This window comes from Oncorhynchus kisutch, linkage group LG6, assembly GCF_002021735.2.
Source record: "Oncorhynchus kisutch isolate 150728-3 linkage group LG6, Okis_V2, whole genome shotgun sequence".
Classification (NCBI taxonomy): domain Eukaryota; kingdom Metazoa; phylum Chordata; class Actinopteri; order Salmoniformes; family Salmonidae; genus Oncorhynchus; species Oncorhynchus kisutch.
Window position 1 is genome coordinate 41863846 of NC_034179.2, and position 20027 is coordinate 41883872.

The window sequence follows — 20027 nt, forward strand, 5'->3', positions numbered from 1 at the left end:
TCCTACATGTATGGGTGAAACCATTCCTAACACCCCTCTCCTTCTCTGACCATCACCAGATCACCCCCCCCCCCCCCCCCCCATTGTCATGACTCACATGGTTCAGCTTTAATGAGTTCAGCTTTAATATGTCTATATCTATATGATAATGAAACATGTCGATTTATAAAAAAGAAGCACCCTTCAATGACAGAAAAACACGTTTGAGAAAATAAAAACTTTAGCAGCTCTGCGTAGCCCTGTTATGCCACAAGAAGCCCCTCCATTGATCTTTCTATAGGGGAATAGACAACATTAATACAAGCACACGAAGAGAAAAAATGCCAAGGCTACAAATACAGGAAATGGCCAACAAAGGCAGTTACTTTCATAAACAAATAGAAAAAATAATAATAATAAATAAACCGAAGCAGGCAACCAGAAGAAGCCCTATAAAGGCCATCATAAGCCTTTTGTTCATTGAGTCAGGCCCTCCCATATGAATGAAAAAAATACTATAGTATACTATGGCACAAAATCCTATCCTCCTCTCAGTACAGTACACGTTGTTTTTATTGATTAAGGAAGTTGTAGTATTTTTGGCATTACTATAGTACTTTTTAAATAGGAGATGGAGCCCTCAGAACTACTACACAAGGCTACAAAGTGTGCTAGTAGAAGTGAAGATGGTATCAAATAAAGAGCAGTAAAAGCCAAGATTTTGCTCCAGTGCAAAACCCTTTCCCAGACAATGCGACAGACCCAAAGTCCAACCTGAATAGTAACTAGGGCAGTAGCATGTGTTGTATAGAATGTGTGAGGTTGCATGTGTGTGGTTGCATGCCTTGAGTGGCATACAGTACAGTACACTTATGTTTAAATGGAGCCCAACTTAATCCCTTCCCCTCGCCCTATTCAAAATAGATATTTTTAGCCTATGTGCTTAGTTTACGACATGACCATTCCTTTATGGGGTTAAGTGATAATGAAATGGAATTGAAGTTTATACAGAATAACTAAAATGTACAATCAACTTCTAAATGATTCCAAGAGAATGATTGATGGCGGCAACTGTACGTCCACAATATATCATATACTGTATGTAAAGCATAACATGCTCCATTTCCCTAATAGTCATTATGAACACATCATTTATGGTGTGTCAAAAGACCAGAGACCAGAGATAGATTTTTGATGAGCATGATATCATTCTACAACTGTAAGTAGACCTACATCAACCCAAACATACTATGGTATATATATTGTGACCAATTAGATTTTTACATTCAGAATTATTCAAATTGTGTCAAATTTGAACAAATAAAAAGCTTAAATAAGTCATAAGAATAATAAAAACATACGCCAGTACAGTTGTGTTCAGCTAGCTGAGCCTTGTCATTGTGGTGCCATGTCCTGTGCTCTGAGGTATATTTTGTAGGACGTAATTGAGAACCTTGTGTGGATGGGATGAGTCTCTGGGAAGTGATAGAGGGCTGGCAGAGTGAGGCAGGTGAGGAGACTAGGGTGAGCAAGGTGCTGTAAACTGAGACCTAACTAGGCTTCATGGGCTGTTTTGACACTGAGGCCATGAGCTAAGCCTCTTCTGCAAACAACAAAAAGTAATACTGTAGTATAAAGATGAGATAGAAAATGAAAATGAAAAACTCAGATGGGTCCATTTCTAAATGGTTAGAAAATGTATTTGAAAATAATAAATGTTGAAGCACACAATATTGCTTTCCTCAAATTAAATGTTTTGCACTGGAGTAAAACTTTTGAAGACATTGGGTAGCCACCGTTTTACAGTTTTAATTTCTTTAAAAAAAAAATGTAAACCATTGATTGATGCTGGGGAATGAGCAAACTTTTAGACTGAGGGGTCATTTTCCAGGTGGGGTTTTGTGGCATGTTGGGGAAGAGTGTAACCTGACTCCCCCACAGGCTCAGAGGAAAGTGACATGGTCTGGGTCCATGTTGTCCATGCTGGCCAAAATGGCCTTCTGGTCCTCCTGGGGCGGGCGGCGGAACAGCAGAGCGGAGAAGCGGGCATACGGGTCCTGTCTGATGGGCCGTTTCTTCTTCTTGCGGAGGTAGAGAACTTCTTCGGGCTGGAGTACCTGAGAGGTGTAGTCCTGCTGGGTCTGAGAGGTGGAGACACCTGGAGGATGGGAGGGGGATAGCAACAGGCAGGTCAGAGGTGAGAGAGCCTTTAGGTCAGGATAAGAGGGCAGAGGTAGAGAATAAGGGTCCTGGTTGCTATCGGACAGACATTGGGCAGGAAGGTAAGGAATGCAAAACACACAGGAAACAATGGGTCAGAAGACAGGGTGGTTGAGTTAGAAAATGAGCTCAGTTCCAATCCAGGGTAAATACTTTACACTGTACCACTCCCCATACCATACCACCATGTATGGTTATTTGTGCACAATAACCTTGGAAAGTGGATACTTATCTTAGGAGGAATAAAACTAAGTTCATAAGTTGGAAATGCAACATGAATAAGTGAGACATTGAATTGTATGATTCAAAAGATAAATGCTGTTAACTGATCATCTACAGTCATTTGATACCGGTGTAAGTATTACTATAATTTCTGTCATGATTATGGAGAAAGTTGGTGTCAAAGTTAGGTTTCTGGAGAATTGCAGAACTCATTAGGGAACTACCTTGGTGTTCCCACCACTACGGCAGAGTAATAGAGATGAGAAAAGTATCACACCATACTACCTTATCACACCATGGTGACGTGCCGCTGAGTAGATAGCATAGTATGATGCATATATGTAATCTGATTGACGCCTGTGAAAGAGGAAGTCCTTGATAATCCTGTTGTGATGAAGTCTCTCAAAACATAGATGGCAATTGAAAACAAATTTGAGTCAGCCAGACACAATATCTGTCAAATGTGTGGTATGCCTCAAAATGTACATGTTAATCAACCAGCGTCTTACATCAGGACCATACATCCACAATGTCAGAGGCCTCACCTGTTTTTCTTCTGGACTTGGAGTTGTTGTTGTTGACCACCATCGTCTTCTTGGCCTTTTTAATACGTTGGTATCTCAGTGCATCAAACCTCTCAGACCCCGCAGGGGCACTCGGCGCACCTCGACGACTTCTGAACAAAAAAAAGGAGGGAGAACACATGTAACCCTGAGGAACTTCTGTCAAGTGGGCCTTTCCTTCTACATGAGGCACTAAAAGTTCAAGAACCAAACCTTCTGAAGTCAGCTTCACATTACCTAAAGTTTGGAGCAATGTGACACACCTGAGGTTTTTGACTGAACCGAGCTAATAGTTTGGTCAAACAAAATCAAGAGGAATGTTTGTGTGACTTGAATCTACAGTGTTGCTGTATTTTACACAATCTGTCCTATGATTTGTTGAATCTGAAAATAACAGGTGCAAATTTGAAAGAATATTGCAATTTGTAGAACATGAATGAGTATTCTCAGCCATCTCTTTTGTCTGCAGTCTTCCTATCCAGATACTGAGGCACTTTAAAATGGCAGCCCACAGATTCTGCACAAACACAACAGGTTCTCACAAGGCACGGAAAACAAATAGCATCACAAAGGGGCTGTCCTCCAGCTGTGACTGCAGAGAGAAATGGAAGGCTGTTAGTGGAGGAGGGAAATCACAGCTGAGCGACAAAGCATCATCAATATGTATTCATAGACATGGATACTGTCTACAATGGGCTTCACCATGCTGACAGGGGGAGAGATGGCGGGAGGGGAAATGGCTACTTGGGAACAGTCACATAACGAAAGGTAAGCCAAAACCAAAACTAAGCACTCGGACAACAAATGTAACAAGAGTTTAATCAGATACTTGTTCTTAAAAATAAAATAATGAATAGCAATATTTAGCGATGGCATGCATGGCAGTTTGCACATGGAACATGACTTTAAAGGGGAATACCGTGAAAAGCACTTCATAGGGCTGTGGTGTGGACCTAAAAATGATACTTTCCCCACAATATCAAAGAAGTGCATCAACAGTTTTGGAAGGACACTTGCTTCACTTGGTAGTGAGAACTGTTCTGTAGTCCAAACTTACAAGTGTAATTAGGTTATTTGCGTGCTTTGTTTCATACTGACTGGAGCGAAGGGAGTTCAGACGGCTAATCACATAAAATATTTCCTAAGAGTATAAGTCCAAAATATTTTCATTTTGGTGTCATCATACAAAAGCACCCTGAGTAAGAAAGGATAATATGTCTCCTGCTTGAGAGGAATGCCAAGAATGTATATGTTAAAGAGGACCTAACAGAGTGTCCATTGCCATAAGACCAGACGAGAGAGTTATACTACTACACTCTATACTACTACACGCTATCTAGAACCTAAAAGGGTTATTTGGCTGTCCCCATAGGGGAACCCTATGAAGAACCCCATTTGGTTCCAGATAGAACCATTTTAGTTCCAGGTAGAACCCTTTTGGATTCCATGAAGAACCCTTTCCACAGTGGGTTCTACATGGATCCCAAAAGGGTTCTATCTGAAACCAAAAACAGTTCTACCTGGAGCCAAATGGAACCCTTTTTTCTAAGTGTGTACAGCCTGGACAACTTATAATATACACTTGGGTAGGCTTAGAAAATGGCTGTTACAATTGTTATCATATTTGTCAGATAAATATTGTTTTCCTCTGATATCTACTACTCATTCTTACTGAAGACACAAAAGAAGGAACAAAAAAAAGGAGTAGTGCAGCTACGCTGCCAGGGTAACACCACCAGAACAGAAACATTTTGTCTGGGGCCTGCTTGTGCAAGGACTTTCTTGCAGCTTTTGTTGTGTACATGTCAGCTGTCATGGTAGTAAATCAAAACAAGCCTCATCGAAAAATGACAAGTGTTGTTAGCATACATCTCTCAAGCATGAAGTTGTGTCAGGGATACGTGTCTAATCTCCAAATCAATTATCATAAAAGGTGACGTATGCATACTTATGTCAGAATGCATACATTATTGAATACTGCAGAACTCAAAATACATAGCTACTTTGAAAAAAAGGAAAAAATAAAAAAACGGAAATGAACTTGACTGGAGTAACAAACTTAACAAAGCAAGACCCAATGACTCGTATTCCCCTTTAAAGGACGAGGTGATTCAAAGCCCCACCTGCTGCCCCCCCCCTTTCAGACATGGATCCAACCCTTACCTATTGTGGTGTAGAGGACCTGGTCACAACAACGCTGCCCAGATAGCTGAGATCAATAAAAAACAAAGCAGGTAAGACTCCAGGAGCCATCAAGAACGACCAACTGCCCCTAATCAATAATGATGGAGACATTGCAACACATGAAAGCGGACAGATCCCTGCAACACACTTCGCCCAACAAGCCTCCCCTGGCAGTCAGACCTGGGGGTGTCCTGGGGGCAATGGAGGGGTGGGGGTGGGGTTGGGGTGAAAGGTTCAGGGAAGAGGCGGTTCATGCAGTCAGGTTACTAAGGATGAAGATGGGCCCCCCTGTGCCTGCTGAGATGGACTCTCCTAAAAGCACCCTCTGCATTATAAATAAGGAGTCCTAAAAGGCCTAAGAGTTATACACAGCAATGGCATTTGTTTTGTCTGAGAGTCAATTGGGATGCACATATGGGATTCCTCCTGTTGGGTGAAAGCAGGGTAAAGCATGAAACACATGGAAAACCAGGGATCCTGTGGTGATGTCTCTCTTATTCCAGGCTTTTAGGGGCTTGTATCAAACAAACTGCGCAATGCATTTGAAATGGTTTAGATAATAATGGCATTTTCTCCAAAGACTTACTTTAGCCCTGAAAGGTCTGTAAGGTAATCTGTGAAGCAAAACATTTATCTTCTCAGGTCACAAAGTAGTTGTTCCACCGAGTCCAAATTTGAAAGAAAATGTGCAAATTGTGATTTGTTAAAAGACAAGTTTGGTACAGTACTTGCTTCACAGATTCCATGGATGGATATTTGAAAGTTGATTTCTGATATGAAAAGCAGCGTTAATCGATTTGAGAATGACAGAACTCCTAAGCCCATCAAATAAATCTATACAGCAAAATGCCATTGCAATAAATTATGTAAGAGTCCCCCGGTCAATTTGTCGTCAAGAACTCGATCCCTTGATGAAATCATATCTCAAGTCTAAAAACAAGAATCAATCGATCTTTACTTAAAATTTTTTTACATTGATAAAAAGTCCAACCCCAATTTGACCCTAATTATCCCAATTGTCCTGACAAGTGCATTTAGTAGAACCATAATGGTCCTCAATGTCACTGTGTTCAGAACACAAAGCAACCTAACAATTTAAATAAATGTATACTGGCGCAGATAAGTAAATCCCTCCCTGAAGGCCTAGTGCACCTACCCTGAAGCTGACAACTGGGGTGGAGAGGGCTCACACGGAAGGACCTCCTCCTCAGTTCTCCTCTGGGATGGCATCTGCCCAAACATGTTGCTGCTTTCCACAGGGGGTGATGGGGACTGGGACGGGTAGCTTGTGGCGGAGGTGGCAAAGGCCATGTGGGAGCGGTAGCTGGGACTTGCCCTTCTGCTACCTTGGCCATGGGCGGGAGAGGACGAGGGAGAGGACCTCCAGGAGAAGCTGGCTGAAGAGGGGGGAAGCAGGGTAATCTCAGACATCTCTGGAGGTATGGAGGGCTGGACAATGCTGGGACGGGGACGGGGTCGCACTACAATCTCTGGGGAGCCCTCGTGGGAACTAAGGGGATTCTGGGTGAGGGGCGAGAGGCGGGAAGGTTGGAGAACCATGATGCTAGGCTCCATCCTACGAACCTGCCTGGGACTGAGCCGGGGGGTGGGCTCGAACCACCGGGTGTCCAAGCTACTGAATGTGCTAGGGCCACCCATGTGGGCTGCTGGGTCGAGGTAAGGCAAAACTGGCACACCCATACCGTGGCTAGTGTGTCTTAGCTGCCCTAGACTCTGCGCCTCTTGCATAGCTAAACGCTTGGCTGGAAGGCCCCGAGGCTTGAACGTGCTGGGAGACTTGCCTGGACGGCTCTTTGGGGCCTCAAGCTGCAGGACACCAGGGTATGAGGGCACCTGGAGGGAGGAGGGCTGGAAAGCAGGGGGAAGAACATGGGGAGGAGGAAAGAAGGGTTCCCGGTGGAGATGCAAAGGGTGGTGGGGTGGAAAAATGAAGTGGGGCCCTTCCAGACTCGCAAAGGGGAAATCGGGTCTGTGCCAGATCTCCGGGGAGCGAGAGGAAGAGGTGAGCGTCAGGGGAAGAGGGAAGCTTGAGACGCCATAGTGTAGAATATCTCCTTCCCCCATCTCCTCAGGGATGCGAGGGTGACCAAAGGGCCCTTCGGTGTGGTAAGGGGGTGATGACATGACAGAGCTCAGAGGGCTGGTGTCAGGCATGTAGAAAGGGGGTGGAGGCTCGGGTTCCCCAGGGCTGCTAAGGTAACCGTAGAAGTGACCGTGGCCATGGGAGAAGGCTCTGTGGTGCAGGGAGCCTCGGATCTGCCCCGTGGCCTGGAGCCGACTGCTCTCCATGATGGTCATACCTTCCATGGGCCTCTGGAAGCGGGGGCTGTAGGCCGGTGGTTGCAGGTAAGACTCCTGGCTGGAGATTGGGGAGATCTGGTGAGGTCGAAGGGTTGCCATGACAGGAGGCATGGGCCCGGGATCGTCGTTCTCCTCGTCCGACTGGCGGAATTCGGGATAGAGGTCCGATTCTTCAACAAAGGGGAAGCCCTCGATTCGCCTGGGCTTGATAGACATCATCTCCATGTCGCTGGGGTCCATGACGAAGCGTCCGTCGGGGCCTCGGCTGATCAGCTCGATGGGTGTGGTTGCCTCCGCTTCGTACTTGGAGACACTGTACTTTTTGCTTGTTATTGCTCGCTTGGTTTTCTTGTACAGGGAGAGTTCATCCTTCTTCGCAGGACTCTGAGGGATTTTCTTCATGCTCATGCCATGGCCGTCCTCTGAACCCTCCGATGGTGGTTCCATGGAACGCATACTCTCCGGACTCACCTTACCAGAGGAGGACCTGAGAAACAAATGGAAAGACAGAAGGCTAGTCAATGTTTGCTCAACGACCTCCTTCAACTTGACTCGGCAAACACCCAAACTAAGCCCATCAGTCGATGCTTTTACTGTCAGGCATCATTTTAGCTGAAAATTACGATCAAATATATTAAATAAAGTCTCCAGTAAGAGATGACAAGCCATTCATCCACAAAAAAAAAGGCTTTTCAAAGAGCCATGCTTTAGGTAACAAAATAAATATCAGACTATGTGCAGTTACAAGTTTAGTTTGAGCCTGAAGTTCCATTGGGGATTTCAGGCACTGCTACCATGCACCAATGATTTGATCTGACAAAACAGGGATGTTTATCATTTTGTTATGAATAGAGGATGGATATGGAGGGACCATGTGACCATGTGCAGCAGCAACTTTAGGGTTTTGGACTGCTCTCCTACGCAACGTCATTACTTGATATGCAGACACTACTGAGTTATACTGTAGGGAGTCAGATGATACACTGAGTAAAGTCTCCTTGGTGTACATGGTTAACAGACCTATGTTGTCTGTTAACATTCCATTTGCTCAACTGCATCACTTGAACAGCTCATTGAGGAGACTGTGCTGATCACGAATCATGTCGGATTGAGTAATACATTTCCATTGTGCAGTATATTTTTCTCAGTCATGGTAGTGTAATTGATGTGAAGTCAGTCACAACATTGAAGTGTATTTCAGTGGAATAACAATGCTTAATGTGTTTTCAGTACCACCTGACATTTCCATTGACTTTTCATAAACCTATGATAGAGCCAACCAGAGGCAATGACTAACATGCCCTCACCCCATCCACACATTCCCATTGCCCAGACACTGCCATCCTTAGGATTCAGGTGACCATCTTTAGCCGTGGGCATCCGTCTCTTTTTCCATCATTTTTTCCAAAAAAGTCTTGTCATTACTCCAACTTCCCTGGACCACATACTCTCGTGCCTCATTCACACTGTATGTATTTGTGGTGGCTATATTTAAATGTTATCTGAATTTCAAATTGTGCTTTGCATGTAAGGCAACATTTTCAGAATATCAACTTAGAAAATAGTCAATTCTAAGGGCATCATTGTAGAAATCAGACTATATGTTTTTTATTAGTATGGGTTTTATTCATTTGGAAGAAATGTGAAGTACCATTTAGTCAAGAGAGTATTTATGTTACACCAAGAAATGAGGAATAACAAGCATTTTCCAGAAAAGAAGAGAGCAAAATCAGGCCATTTTAATAATACTTTATTCTGAGTACCAAAATACAATGCAAGGCTGAGGCTTTTTAGTAGTTCACTAAGGCTTAGCTGTGCTTGTAATGGCTGCGGTGGCAATGGAGGGGCTGAGTTTCCAAGGCAACTGACAGTCGATGACCCGTATTGAAAAACAATGACGTTCTCGCTCTCTGCTACGTATGGAAAGATGCAGAAGGCACCGTCTGTCGTGGTGCAGGCTCTTCAAGTATAGTGCGTGACATAGGCAAACACATCTGCCTCAACTGGACACAGTGCACACCCACATTCAAGACACTTCCAGCTAAATATTCAATATCTACTACTCATGTGGTTCATAACATCTAAAACTACATCAACAACTTCAACACATAGAAAATAGCTATCAGAAGCAATGTTATCTATACACATATAAAATGTTATACTGTACGCTGGCTTGTTTATTTGTTTCTATAAAAATCACTTTTGAATAGAGTATTTGGCATCTGCTGAATGTGCCATTGTTCATGGTAAGATTTTCACCGCTCAATTTATTATGAGACAGATGTATTCACACTGGTTATAGAATGAATTTTAGCAGTAAAGCAGATGAGGGCAATACATGCATGTAAGAGTGACAACCTCATGAGGGTTCTCTTGATCATCTCTGGTTTGAATACCATGCTGTAAAATGACAGGTGCTTAGGGATAAAACATTACACCTCTAGTATGTCACTGTATGTTCTGTACTGTGCCATGAGCTTGTCTACAGTACCCTGAGCACCATCGCTGTATGCTTACTATTACACATACGCTACTAAACTTAACAATTAAATACTTGACTTTTCAAGGAATCTAACAGAATAGCTGAGAGTAAAACAGCAAAGCATGGAAAAGAGGGCCGGCGTTTCTACTAGGATGTGACAACGCAACTGCCAGGAGAAAATCAGGTGTGCAGGGGTGGGGTCGTCACAAAGAGATTCAGGGGCTGCTTGGCTGCAAACAATCTGGAAGGACACAAGGTACATTCAGCTAAGACTTTTTGTGACATACCAACCTGAGGGAGATTTCTACAGTATGTTGTCCGTTCTGCCTCAAAAACAGTTATTGTTAATGACAACAAAGGAACAGTGAAAAAAACGTGCTTGTCTGAAGATGAGACAAACTAGTGAGACCACAGCGAAATGACCTGGGATTAAGTATTTATGTTAGAACTGACATACGCTAAGTGTAAAAAAACAGTATGAACACCTGCTCTGTCCATGACATAGAATGACCAGGTGAAATATTTGATCCCTTATTGATGTATCTTGTTAAATCCACTTCAATCAGTGTATGTGAAGGGGAGGAGACAGGTTAAAGAAGGGTTTTTAAGCCTTGAGACAGTTGAGACATGGATTGGGTATGTGCGCCATTCAGAGGGTGAATGGGCAAGACAAAATATTTAAGTCCCTTTGAACAGGGTATGGTAGTAGGTGCCAGATACACCGGTTTGTGTCAAGAACGGAAATGCTGGGTTTTTCACACTCAACAGTTTCCCGTGTGTCTCAAGAATGGTCCACTACCCAAAGGACATCCAGCCAACTTGACACAACCGTGGGAAGCATTGGAGTCAACATGGGCCAGCACCTCTGTAGAATGCTTTTGACACCTTGTAGAGTCAATCCCCCGACAAATCGAGGCTGTTCTGAGGGCAAAAGGGGGGATGCAAATCAATATTAGGAAGCTGTTCTCAATGTTTTGTACACTCAGCGTATAACCACTACGTATTGTGTGACTACATACTGCTGACAGCCACATGAACATTTCCAAAAGTCTCAAATCTATGCTGTAAAAATAATCATTTTTGTACTTTGGTAACACTTTACTGAAAACATGCATGTTTGTTATAAGCTTGTATGAACCTTTGTCTTGTCTTATAATACGCTTATAATATGTCTAGCTATGAAAGAAGTCCTATGATGCACCATAATGCATTACACCTGCACGGTTTAAGTAAATTGTTACCGGTACTGAATGATAACATTTTTAGGGAAACATATTTGCTATGTTTAAAGTCACAATCTGTGACTAATCTAACATTCATTCAGTCAAAAGTGCTGTCCTTGCATTTGTTTGTAAACTGTATGGGTGGGTCTTGGTAACTGCCACAGAGTTATTTGAATGATGTGTTAAAACTGGTTTTGGAGCCGGATAGCCCAGACATCAAATAACTCTGGGAGTAATTAGCACCTTTGACAGGGAAAGAAGGCTACAGATAATGGGGCAGTAATAACACATTGTCATAATTCGTGAATAACTGTCAGCTTCTCTTGAATATCGATCTCGCCGATGTTATCAATAAATGTTAGATGTTATCAATAAACCAAATCAATTGCTTTCCAGTTGTTGTACACCAGACCTGTTCCCTTTGTATAGCCATGCCATACGGTGACTTCCAAATACATCCCAGACTTAAAATGCCATTGTTCCACTTGTGCTAGGTTTTAAACCGGTCAAACCGGTCGGGCCGGAGCATGGGCTACTCCCGGTGCATGGTACAGGAGGGCAGTTAGGGGGTGCAGCGTGAGAAGAAGCAGCAGCAGCCTGACCAATGAACCCCACAAGATGGGAAGAGAGAGAGGAGGATTCTGGGTATGTACGCCCAGTAGAAACCTTTAATGGGACGAGGTTGGCTGTCGACTCAAATTATAGGCAAAATGGGATTTTGGATCATTCTCAACACTGGAGTGGTTTCATCTTACATGTACAGCATGGCGGTCAACATCGGGGGCAATTTTTACCATCTCTGGAGAACTGAATACATTGCCTCCTGTGCAATGTTGAATCAGGCACTTTTATGAATTCATTATTTATATTGACTGTAGGTACACCACATGCCGTGGCTTATATGTCAATTAGAGTTTGGAGCAGTCTGATCGCGAGTCAGATGCCTTTTTTTCCCTGAATCTGAAAATCCTTGTCAGTCCCGGCTAATATCGCGCTACGTTTGTGCACGCCTCAGGGGATACCATTAATCGTACTGGTTCAAATTGCTATTTGATCAATTTCAGGAAAAAATCTGAGATATCGGGATCTAGGGCTTTCATCCCAATTTGAATGTATTTAAATTCAGCTTAACAGGTTTCTCAAAGAAGGGCACGTTGTACCCGACAATGCTGTACACACATCACCCCCAGCTGGACACCTAAGACTATGACATCTCTGGAGACTATAAAACACTATGACCCCAGGTAGGTTGCTTAGTGCATATCTTTTTACAGCTGTAATTTTTAAATCATTTTGCAGCTCCTGTGAGTGGACCGCGAAGGTGCTTAGGGCCCCAATTGCTCGAACCGGCGTGTGACCGTGCCCAGCACAGGAAGCATGCGGCCAAGCCAGCCAGCAGCATACTGACTGAGGGGCGGGCTGAACAAGGTGCAGGTAGCCACACTCACTGAGGGCTGGAGGGCGGGGGCCGGTAGCTGCTGGCGTCTTGCCCCTCGCTGTAGGGCTCTATGCCGGGCAAGGGGCTAAGAGGAGTCCTGCGGTGGAAAAAACAACAGAGACGGGAAGAGAAGGAAGAGAAAGAGGGGAGAAGAGGGAGGAGGAGGAATGCAGTCAATGAGGCTCCAGAGCTTCCACATGTCCAAACACAGAAAGCGAGAGAGAGAGAAGAAAGAGGAGGGAAAGAGAGAAAGAAAAACAGGGAGAGACAGAGGGTGTGAGAGAGTCCAGAATAAAAGGCTGGGTAGGGAGAGAAAAATGGAGAGAGATACAAAGACAGAGAAAGGGGGAGAACGAGAGAGTCAGAGAAACAGGGGCATGAGGAAGATACTAAGAAAAGGAAGGAGAACGATGACGAGAAGCTGAGTCAGAGAAACATAAGTAGAAAGCAAAAAGGGTGTAAGCAAGACAGAGAAAGGAGAGGAGAGGACAGAGAGAAATATAGAGCAAGAGCCAGAAACAAACAGAGGGGAAAAGAGAAGACAGGGAAGGAGCGAGAGATACAAGAAGAGATTTGGCCGGTGCACGTCTGACAAGTTCTCCATTTATTAGGCACAGTCATACAGCGTACAATTAGAAACCCACACATGACAGGAAGAAATACTGAGTACTGTGGAAGTCATGCATTTCAGAGGGAACGGGGGTATCCCTACCCTCTGTCTGACTTTGGTAGCAGCACATGCACACCTTTGTTCCTATGACTTCTGGGAGACATTCCCCTTTTGTACTTTCAACCCTAAACCTATCGGCAGTTAATATTTCATATTGGTGGAATGGAGTAAGCAAAGCAGTATATTTAACTGATTAAGAGCAAGTGGAAAGGATACAGCTGTTACGTTAACATCAGCATGGTGTGTACATGTAACTGCTGACACAATTTACTAGTTAGTAGTAGGAGATAGTTTAGTAATTGATTTAACTGTAGAACAGACACATACGATGAAGTGGTACCAAAAACATAACAGCAATTTCTTAGTTGCATGTCTTAGCACCTATGCTCTATTGTTAGAGTCAGAAGAGGTTTAACATCACTTTTAGTGCAACACCGTTGGGAGGCTCTGTCATTGAAGTACGTTCTATTACTCTATGTAGTGAGCTGGAGTGCAATTGGCTTGGGTCAACATTTACAGACACCAGTAATGACAGCTTGGCCTCCATGTAAAATGGGGTATCGGATAAAAAATAGCACACTGACAACAATGCATTAAGCATGGATGTTTTTGTACTTCTGTTCTCTATTTGCTGTGACTATGTTCAACTCTTACATGGTTCAACAGTGACAAAAGAGATTTGGAGGATAACGTTCAAGTGCATTTCCATAGTCAGTCAATGCAAACTCCTTCACTTTCACTTTATTGACAAGTGGTTGGAAAGTATGCAATGTTGTTGATGATGAGTACTGCATATTGCAAAACTAATAGGATCATCCAATACAAGAGAGTGCTGCTGCTTGACACGGTGTGTAAATCATCAAAAGCCATATCCAAAAGTCATCAAAGGTTGCAGTTATTAGAACTGGGAGAAGAAAACAGACAAAAAAAGAGGGGTTATAATTAAATAATAATTCATTCAAGAACAAGAGATAAAATTTTTTTTTAAAATGAATTAGGCTCAGTCAGCAGTTTGGTCCGTTGTTCTTTTGAAGTGTGGGGAAAAGTTGAAAAATCTCTCCATGATAACATTGATAAGTAAACTGTTTCAGTGTACCATGGTAAACTGCTGAGCAGAGTAAAGTGCCTGCCACGGAAGCATGGGTAGTAAAGCCAGGTGGAAAGAAGCATGAGGGAAGCCCCTGGGTCCAAATGAAAATAGCCAGCTAGGAAACATCATTCACAGCATGCATGTTTTTTTTTACCATGGTAAACTTCAATTGGATTTGTTTACAGCTCAAGTTTCTGCTAGCGCCAAAAAAAGTATTCTCGACAAAGATCAAAGAACAACATCAGGGTAGAAAAGAGAAATAATGAAAAAAGTATCCTACGGATATTTTTTGTCTACTGAGAAGAAAAGTCAACACGCGACGGGCCGAAATCATCCTTGCCGTAGTTGTGCCTTTAATACTGCATCATGGGAAAGGGGGAGAGGAGGAGGGGTTAGCTCCATGTGTAAGCGCAACATTCACCACATGGTAAATGTGCACCTGTACACATGATGCGGCGCATTTTGCCACCGATGCTGCTCATCAGGCAAAAGAATATCAAGACCCTCGCCCCGGGGGCTTATTGTCATAGAAACTCACATGTACCAGCCGTACTTTGCCAGTGAGCCACTTTTCAACCGCAGCCTTTCAGCCACAGCCTCCGCTAACCTATAGTCATCGACAAAGTGAGCATAGAGGAGATAGGGGACAGAACAGAACATAGTCCTGGCTGAATACTTACGTTATGGTGTGAAGTTTCCTGTTGGTACAGATCTAGCATCAACTTCCCCTTCCCCAATCCTAATCTTAACCATTGTTGGGGTAAATGCTAAACTGACCCAAGATCAGTGTCTACGGGCAATTTAATCCTACACCAATTCTAACACAGGGAGAGAGCGAGAGAGGGATTTAACCCCTTTCAGTATCTGGAGCTGGTCTCTGATCATAGCTTTCACAGGAGGTCATATTTTATCCATGGACTTCAGATATGGATTTGCTATATCATGTTAGCTCTTGTGTCCTCCCTAGTGGTCTGATTTATCATTGCACTTCATCTAGGGTGGATTATACAAAATAGCCTAAAACTGGTTTGATGTTCCTAAAACGTTGGACTTGATACCCTATTGCCCTTTTCACACGACTACTGAGCCGAGCCATGCCAACCCGAGCCATGTCAACCCGAGCCATGCTCTACTGGGCTTGCCTGGTTACACATCCACCATAGTTGCTGAAACTGTGCTGGATGGGACAATGTGAAAGAAAAACATCCAAGCCAGGACAGTACCGTCCGGGTTGGCACTTTAGTGAGAAAGGGGTCAAAAGGAGCCCCTAGACGTGGGCTAAAGACAGACAACCGAATCAAGTGGAAGCTTTTGGAAAAATAACAGGCTATGGTGACAAATCGGATACCTACCTTTGCTTATGTTTTTACCTCTCAAATGACACTCAAAACAACATAACTTTACAGACAAAAAATATTATCTTCCCCTAAAATGTGGTTGTCCATCGTGTTGCAATGTTTGTACCGTCACACCAGGAGATCAACAAAACATGCTCTGTAAAAACAGTGAGTGGAGCAAAACAGATATAGATTGGAGCAAAACAGATATAGATTGGAGCAAAACAGATATAGATTGGAGCAAAGCAGATATAGATTGGAGGAAAACAGATTGGAATGGAGCTCTATGGTGTATTCTTGTTCAGTCCTCAAAGCCCAGAGAAGGAATGAGTGTAAGAAAGAGAATCTATGCAATTAAGATGCTATTTTAATGAGGCCACATGAGCCAAATAAGACCCTGAGAGAACTGAGCAAGAAACATTTCTCCAATCCAATATTCTGTCAGATATCTGAAGCGCCACCCTCAAATAATGATCAAATGTTCTGCATTTCATGTGAGGGATTTTTTTATTGATGTCTCCATGTAGGGTTGTTTTGTTTTGCTACTAAAAGACTTGGCCTATGTCTCAAATGGCATCACATTCCCTTTATAGTGCACTACTTTTGACCAGAGCCCCCATATGACTCTGGTTAAAAGTAATGCACTATATCGGGAATAGGGTGTCATTTCGGTCGCACACAAAGACTTGGTAGTCAATGTTTGTGAACACGGTCGTGACAACCTTTCTGTGACCCTGGAGTATTGATGTTTCAATCCAACTGTAGTTAGGGAAACAACTGTAATTAGGAAAACAAGGTCAATAACGATGGATTTAAGTTTCTGGGCCGTGACATACGCACGCATGTGTACAAGCTCAGCTCTACTAGTTACTAGTCTATTAAAATTACATTATAGAAAACAGGTAGACAAATATGTTTTTCTCCAGGGTCTGCCACATTTATTTTTAATTTGGTCAATTTTGTTAGAATATCAGTTTTATTTTTCAATATATAGAAATTTTACCGTACACGATAACTATCTCAGATTAGAATTGAGAATGTGTTGGTTCAAAATTAGACCGTTAAAGACCAAGTATTGGTTTTGCTGAGATGAACTATGGGTAATAGCTAGTTAAACAGTGACAGCCCCCTGTCCATCAATATTTGGCCAATCGTTGGCCAGTAATTGGTGGTCCTTCCAATAGGCTTTCTCTATTTGATGGGTGTGTGTAAGAAGCCTTCCATTGTGATACAGTGCACCCTAGCCTTGATTTGCATCATTTGCAGCGAAGGAGGGGGAAAAAATGAAAGCATTGTTGGGTTACTTGGGTTACTTACGGAGTTTCCATGCTTTTTCTGCAGTGTGTTATCGAGAGAGGGGGGTCTGAAAAAGAGGTGGGGGACACAGAATAAGACATCATTAATGTATCAATGCCATCAATGTCAGTTCAATGAGATGTCGATAGAGAGCTATCAAATCATGTCTATGTGAGTCTGTCTGTGAATCCTTGTGTGTGTCTATACTGTATGTGTCTCACCTCTCCTCCTCTTGAGCTTGCGTCGGCGTTGTTTGTTGACGAAGCAAGCTGCCAGTGTGCTGAAGAGAACGGCGGCCGCCAGAAAACAGACAGTGGCCACGATGCCAGCCACCACCGGCCGCGTCAGTCCCCCCTCATCTACCATCTCCGGGGGCGGGAAGAAGTCTGAGGCAGAGGAGGGGGGCGAGTGAGAGAGTTATGGGGGGGCAGAGGTGTTTGACTCAAAACAATACTGTGACTGACATCAACACACAATAATAGGTATATAGGTATATTGAAAACAAATACTTCCAGGCTAGCCTTTAAACCTGCATTTATTGTGAGCAAAAAACATTACATTATGTGTAAATTACTCAAGTAACTCTACATAGCCTTTGAACTAGGCTTGTAGCTGATTACTAAAGGGAGGGCCTGACATCTACAGGGCAGGTCGAATCTGGCAGGCTACTGCCAGTCATCACACTAACTGTGTGTGTTTTGTGTTTGCGTATGTGTGTGTGTGTCCCTGGCAGGCCCCTGCCAATCACCACAGCAACTGGCTGTCCAATTCACCTGATTCTGCGACTCATCATTTATGGCCTTATAGCGATCGATACACCCAAACACACTTAATGGAAATGGATTTGGAAACTCTGCTGGATTGATGCAGCTCCCCATAGGACCTGACTGAGTCAAGGGAATGCATTCCAAAACTCATGAGTCAATTCCTTTCCTCATCTCCTTTCCTTATCTACTTTCCTTTCGTGAACACAGACTCGAGAGGACTCGATAGAGGATATGTTCCCACCCTCCTCATTTTATCATGGGGAGAATTGTAGTTTTTTTTACTATATCACTGTATTTGAAATAACATCCTTCAGCATGACTAGGAACCAATATACACAGGCAGTTAGGAAAGCAAAGGCTAGCTTTTTCAAACAGAAATTTGCATCCTGCAACTCCAAAAAGTTCTGGGACACTAAATGGAGAATAAGAGCACCTCCCCCCAGCTGCCCACTGCACTGAGGCTAGGAAACACTGTCACCACCGATAAACCCGTGATAATTGAGAATTGAGCATTTTTCTACGGCTGGCCATGCTTTCCACCTGGCTATCCCTACCCCGGTCAACAGCCCTGCACCCCCCACAGCAACTTGCCCAAGTCCCCCCCGCTTCTCCTTCACCTAAATCCAGATAGCTGATGTTCTGAAAGAGCTACAAAATCTGGACCCCTACAAATCAGCCAGGCTAGACAATCTGGACCCTCTCTTTCTAAATGTATCTGCCAAAATTGTTGCAGCCCCTATTACTAGCCTGTTCAACCTCTCTTTCGTATCGTCTGAGATCCCCAAAGATTGGAAAGCTGCCGCGGTCATCCCCCTCTTCAAAGGGGGAGACAGTCTAGACCCAACTGCAACAGACCTATATCTATCCTACCCTGCCTTTCTAAGGTCTTTGAAAGCCAAGTTAGCAAACAGATCACCGACCATTTCGAATAACACCGTACCTTCTCCGCTATGCAATCTGGTTTCCGAGCTGGTCATGGGTGCACCTCAGCCACCTCAGCCAGACAAGGTCCTAAACGATATCATAACTGCCATCGATAAGAGACAATACTGTGCAGCTGTATTCATCGACCTGGACAAGGCTTTCGACTCTGTCAATCACCACATTCTTATCGACAGACTCAACAGCCTTGATTTCTCGAATGACTGCCTCACCTGGTTCACCAACTACTTCTCAGACAGAGTTCAGTGTGTCAAATCGGAGGGCCTGTTGTCCGGACCTCTGGCAGTCTCTATGGGGGTGCCACAGGGTTCAATCCTCGGGCCGACTCTTTTCTATGTGTACATCAATGATGTCGCTCTTGCTGCTGATGATTCTCCTGATCCACCTCTATGCAGACTACACCATTCTGTATACTTCTGGCCCTTCTTTGGACACTGTCTTAACTAACCTCCAGATGAGTTTCAATGCCACACAACTCTCCTTCCGTGGCCTCCAACTGCTCTTAAATGCAAGTAAAACTAAATGCATGTTCTTTAACCGATCGCTGCCTGCACCTGCCCACCCGTCCATTATCACTACTCTGGACGGTTCTGACTTAGAATGTGTGGACAACTACAAATACCTAGGTGTCTGGTTAGACTGTAAACTCTCCTTCCAGACTCACATTAAGCATCTCCAATCCAAAATTCAATCTAGAATCGGCTTCCTATTTCGCAACAAAGCATCCTTCACTCATGCTGCCAAACATACCTTCGTAAAACTTACTATCCTACCGATCCTTGACTTTGGCGATGTAATTTACAAAATAGCCTCCAACACTCTACTTGGCAAATTGGATGCAGTCTATCACAGTGCCATCCGTTTTCTCAGCACTGCGACCTGTATGTTCTCGTTGGCTGGCCCTCGCTTCATATTCGTTGCCAAACCCACTGGCACCAGGTCATCTATAAGTCTCTGCTAGGTAAAGCCCCGCCTTATCTCAGCTCACTTTTCACCATAGCAGCACCCACCTGTAGCACGCGCTCCAGTAGGTATATTTCACTGGTCACCCCCAAAGCCAATTCCTCTTTCGGCTGCCTTTCCTTACAGTTCTCTGCTGCCAATGACTGGAACGAACTGCAAAAATCACTGAAGCTGGAGACTCATATCTCCCTCTCTAACTTTAAGCACCAGCTGTCAGAGCAGCTCACAGATCGCTGCACCTGTACATAGCCCATCTGTAAATAGGCCATCCAACTTCCTCATCACCATCTCTACTTGCACACTCATCTTCTGCACATCTATCACTCCAG

General features: G+C 43.8%; 1 protein-coding gene across 3 annotated transcripts in view; it reads right to left on the bottom strand.

The window, feature by feature from the left end:
* Positions 1 to 418: 418 nt before the first annotated feature.
* igsf9bb (immunoglobulin superfamily, member 9Bb) overlaps positions 419 to 20027 on the bottom strand; it is a 185656-nt gene continuing 166047 nt past the window's right edge. Inside the window, exons 13-17 of one of the 3 annotated variants that reach the window (XM_031826769.1) lie at positions 17248 to 17412; positions 17048 to 17093; positions 6325 to 7977; positions 2967 to 3097; positions 419 to 2137 (exon numbers count right to left, since the gene is read on the bottom strand). In XM_031826769.1, coding sequence (XP_031682629.1) covers positions 1923 to 2137; positions 2967 to 3097; positions 6325 to 7977; positions 17048 to 17093; positions 17248 to 17412 — 2210 coding nt within the window. In that variant the 3' untranslated portion in view covers positions 419 to 1922. The remainder of the gene's footprint in view (positions 2138 to 2966; positions 3098 to 6324; positions 7978 to 17047; positions 17094 to 17247; positions 17413 to 20027) is intronic. The other 2 variants (XM_031826768.1, XM_020484302.2) reach the window with 2 other exon arrangements.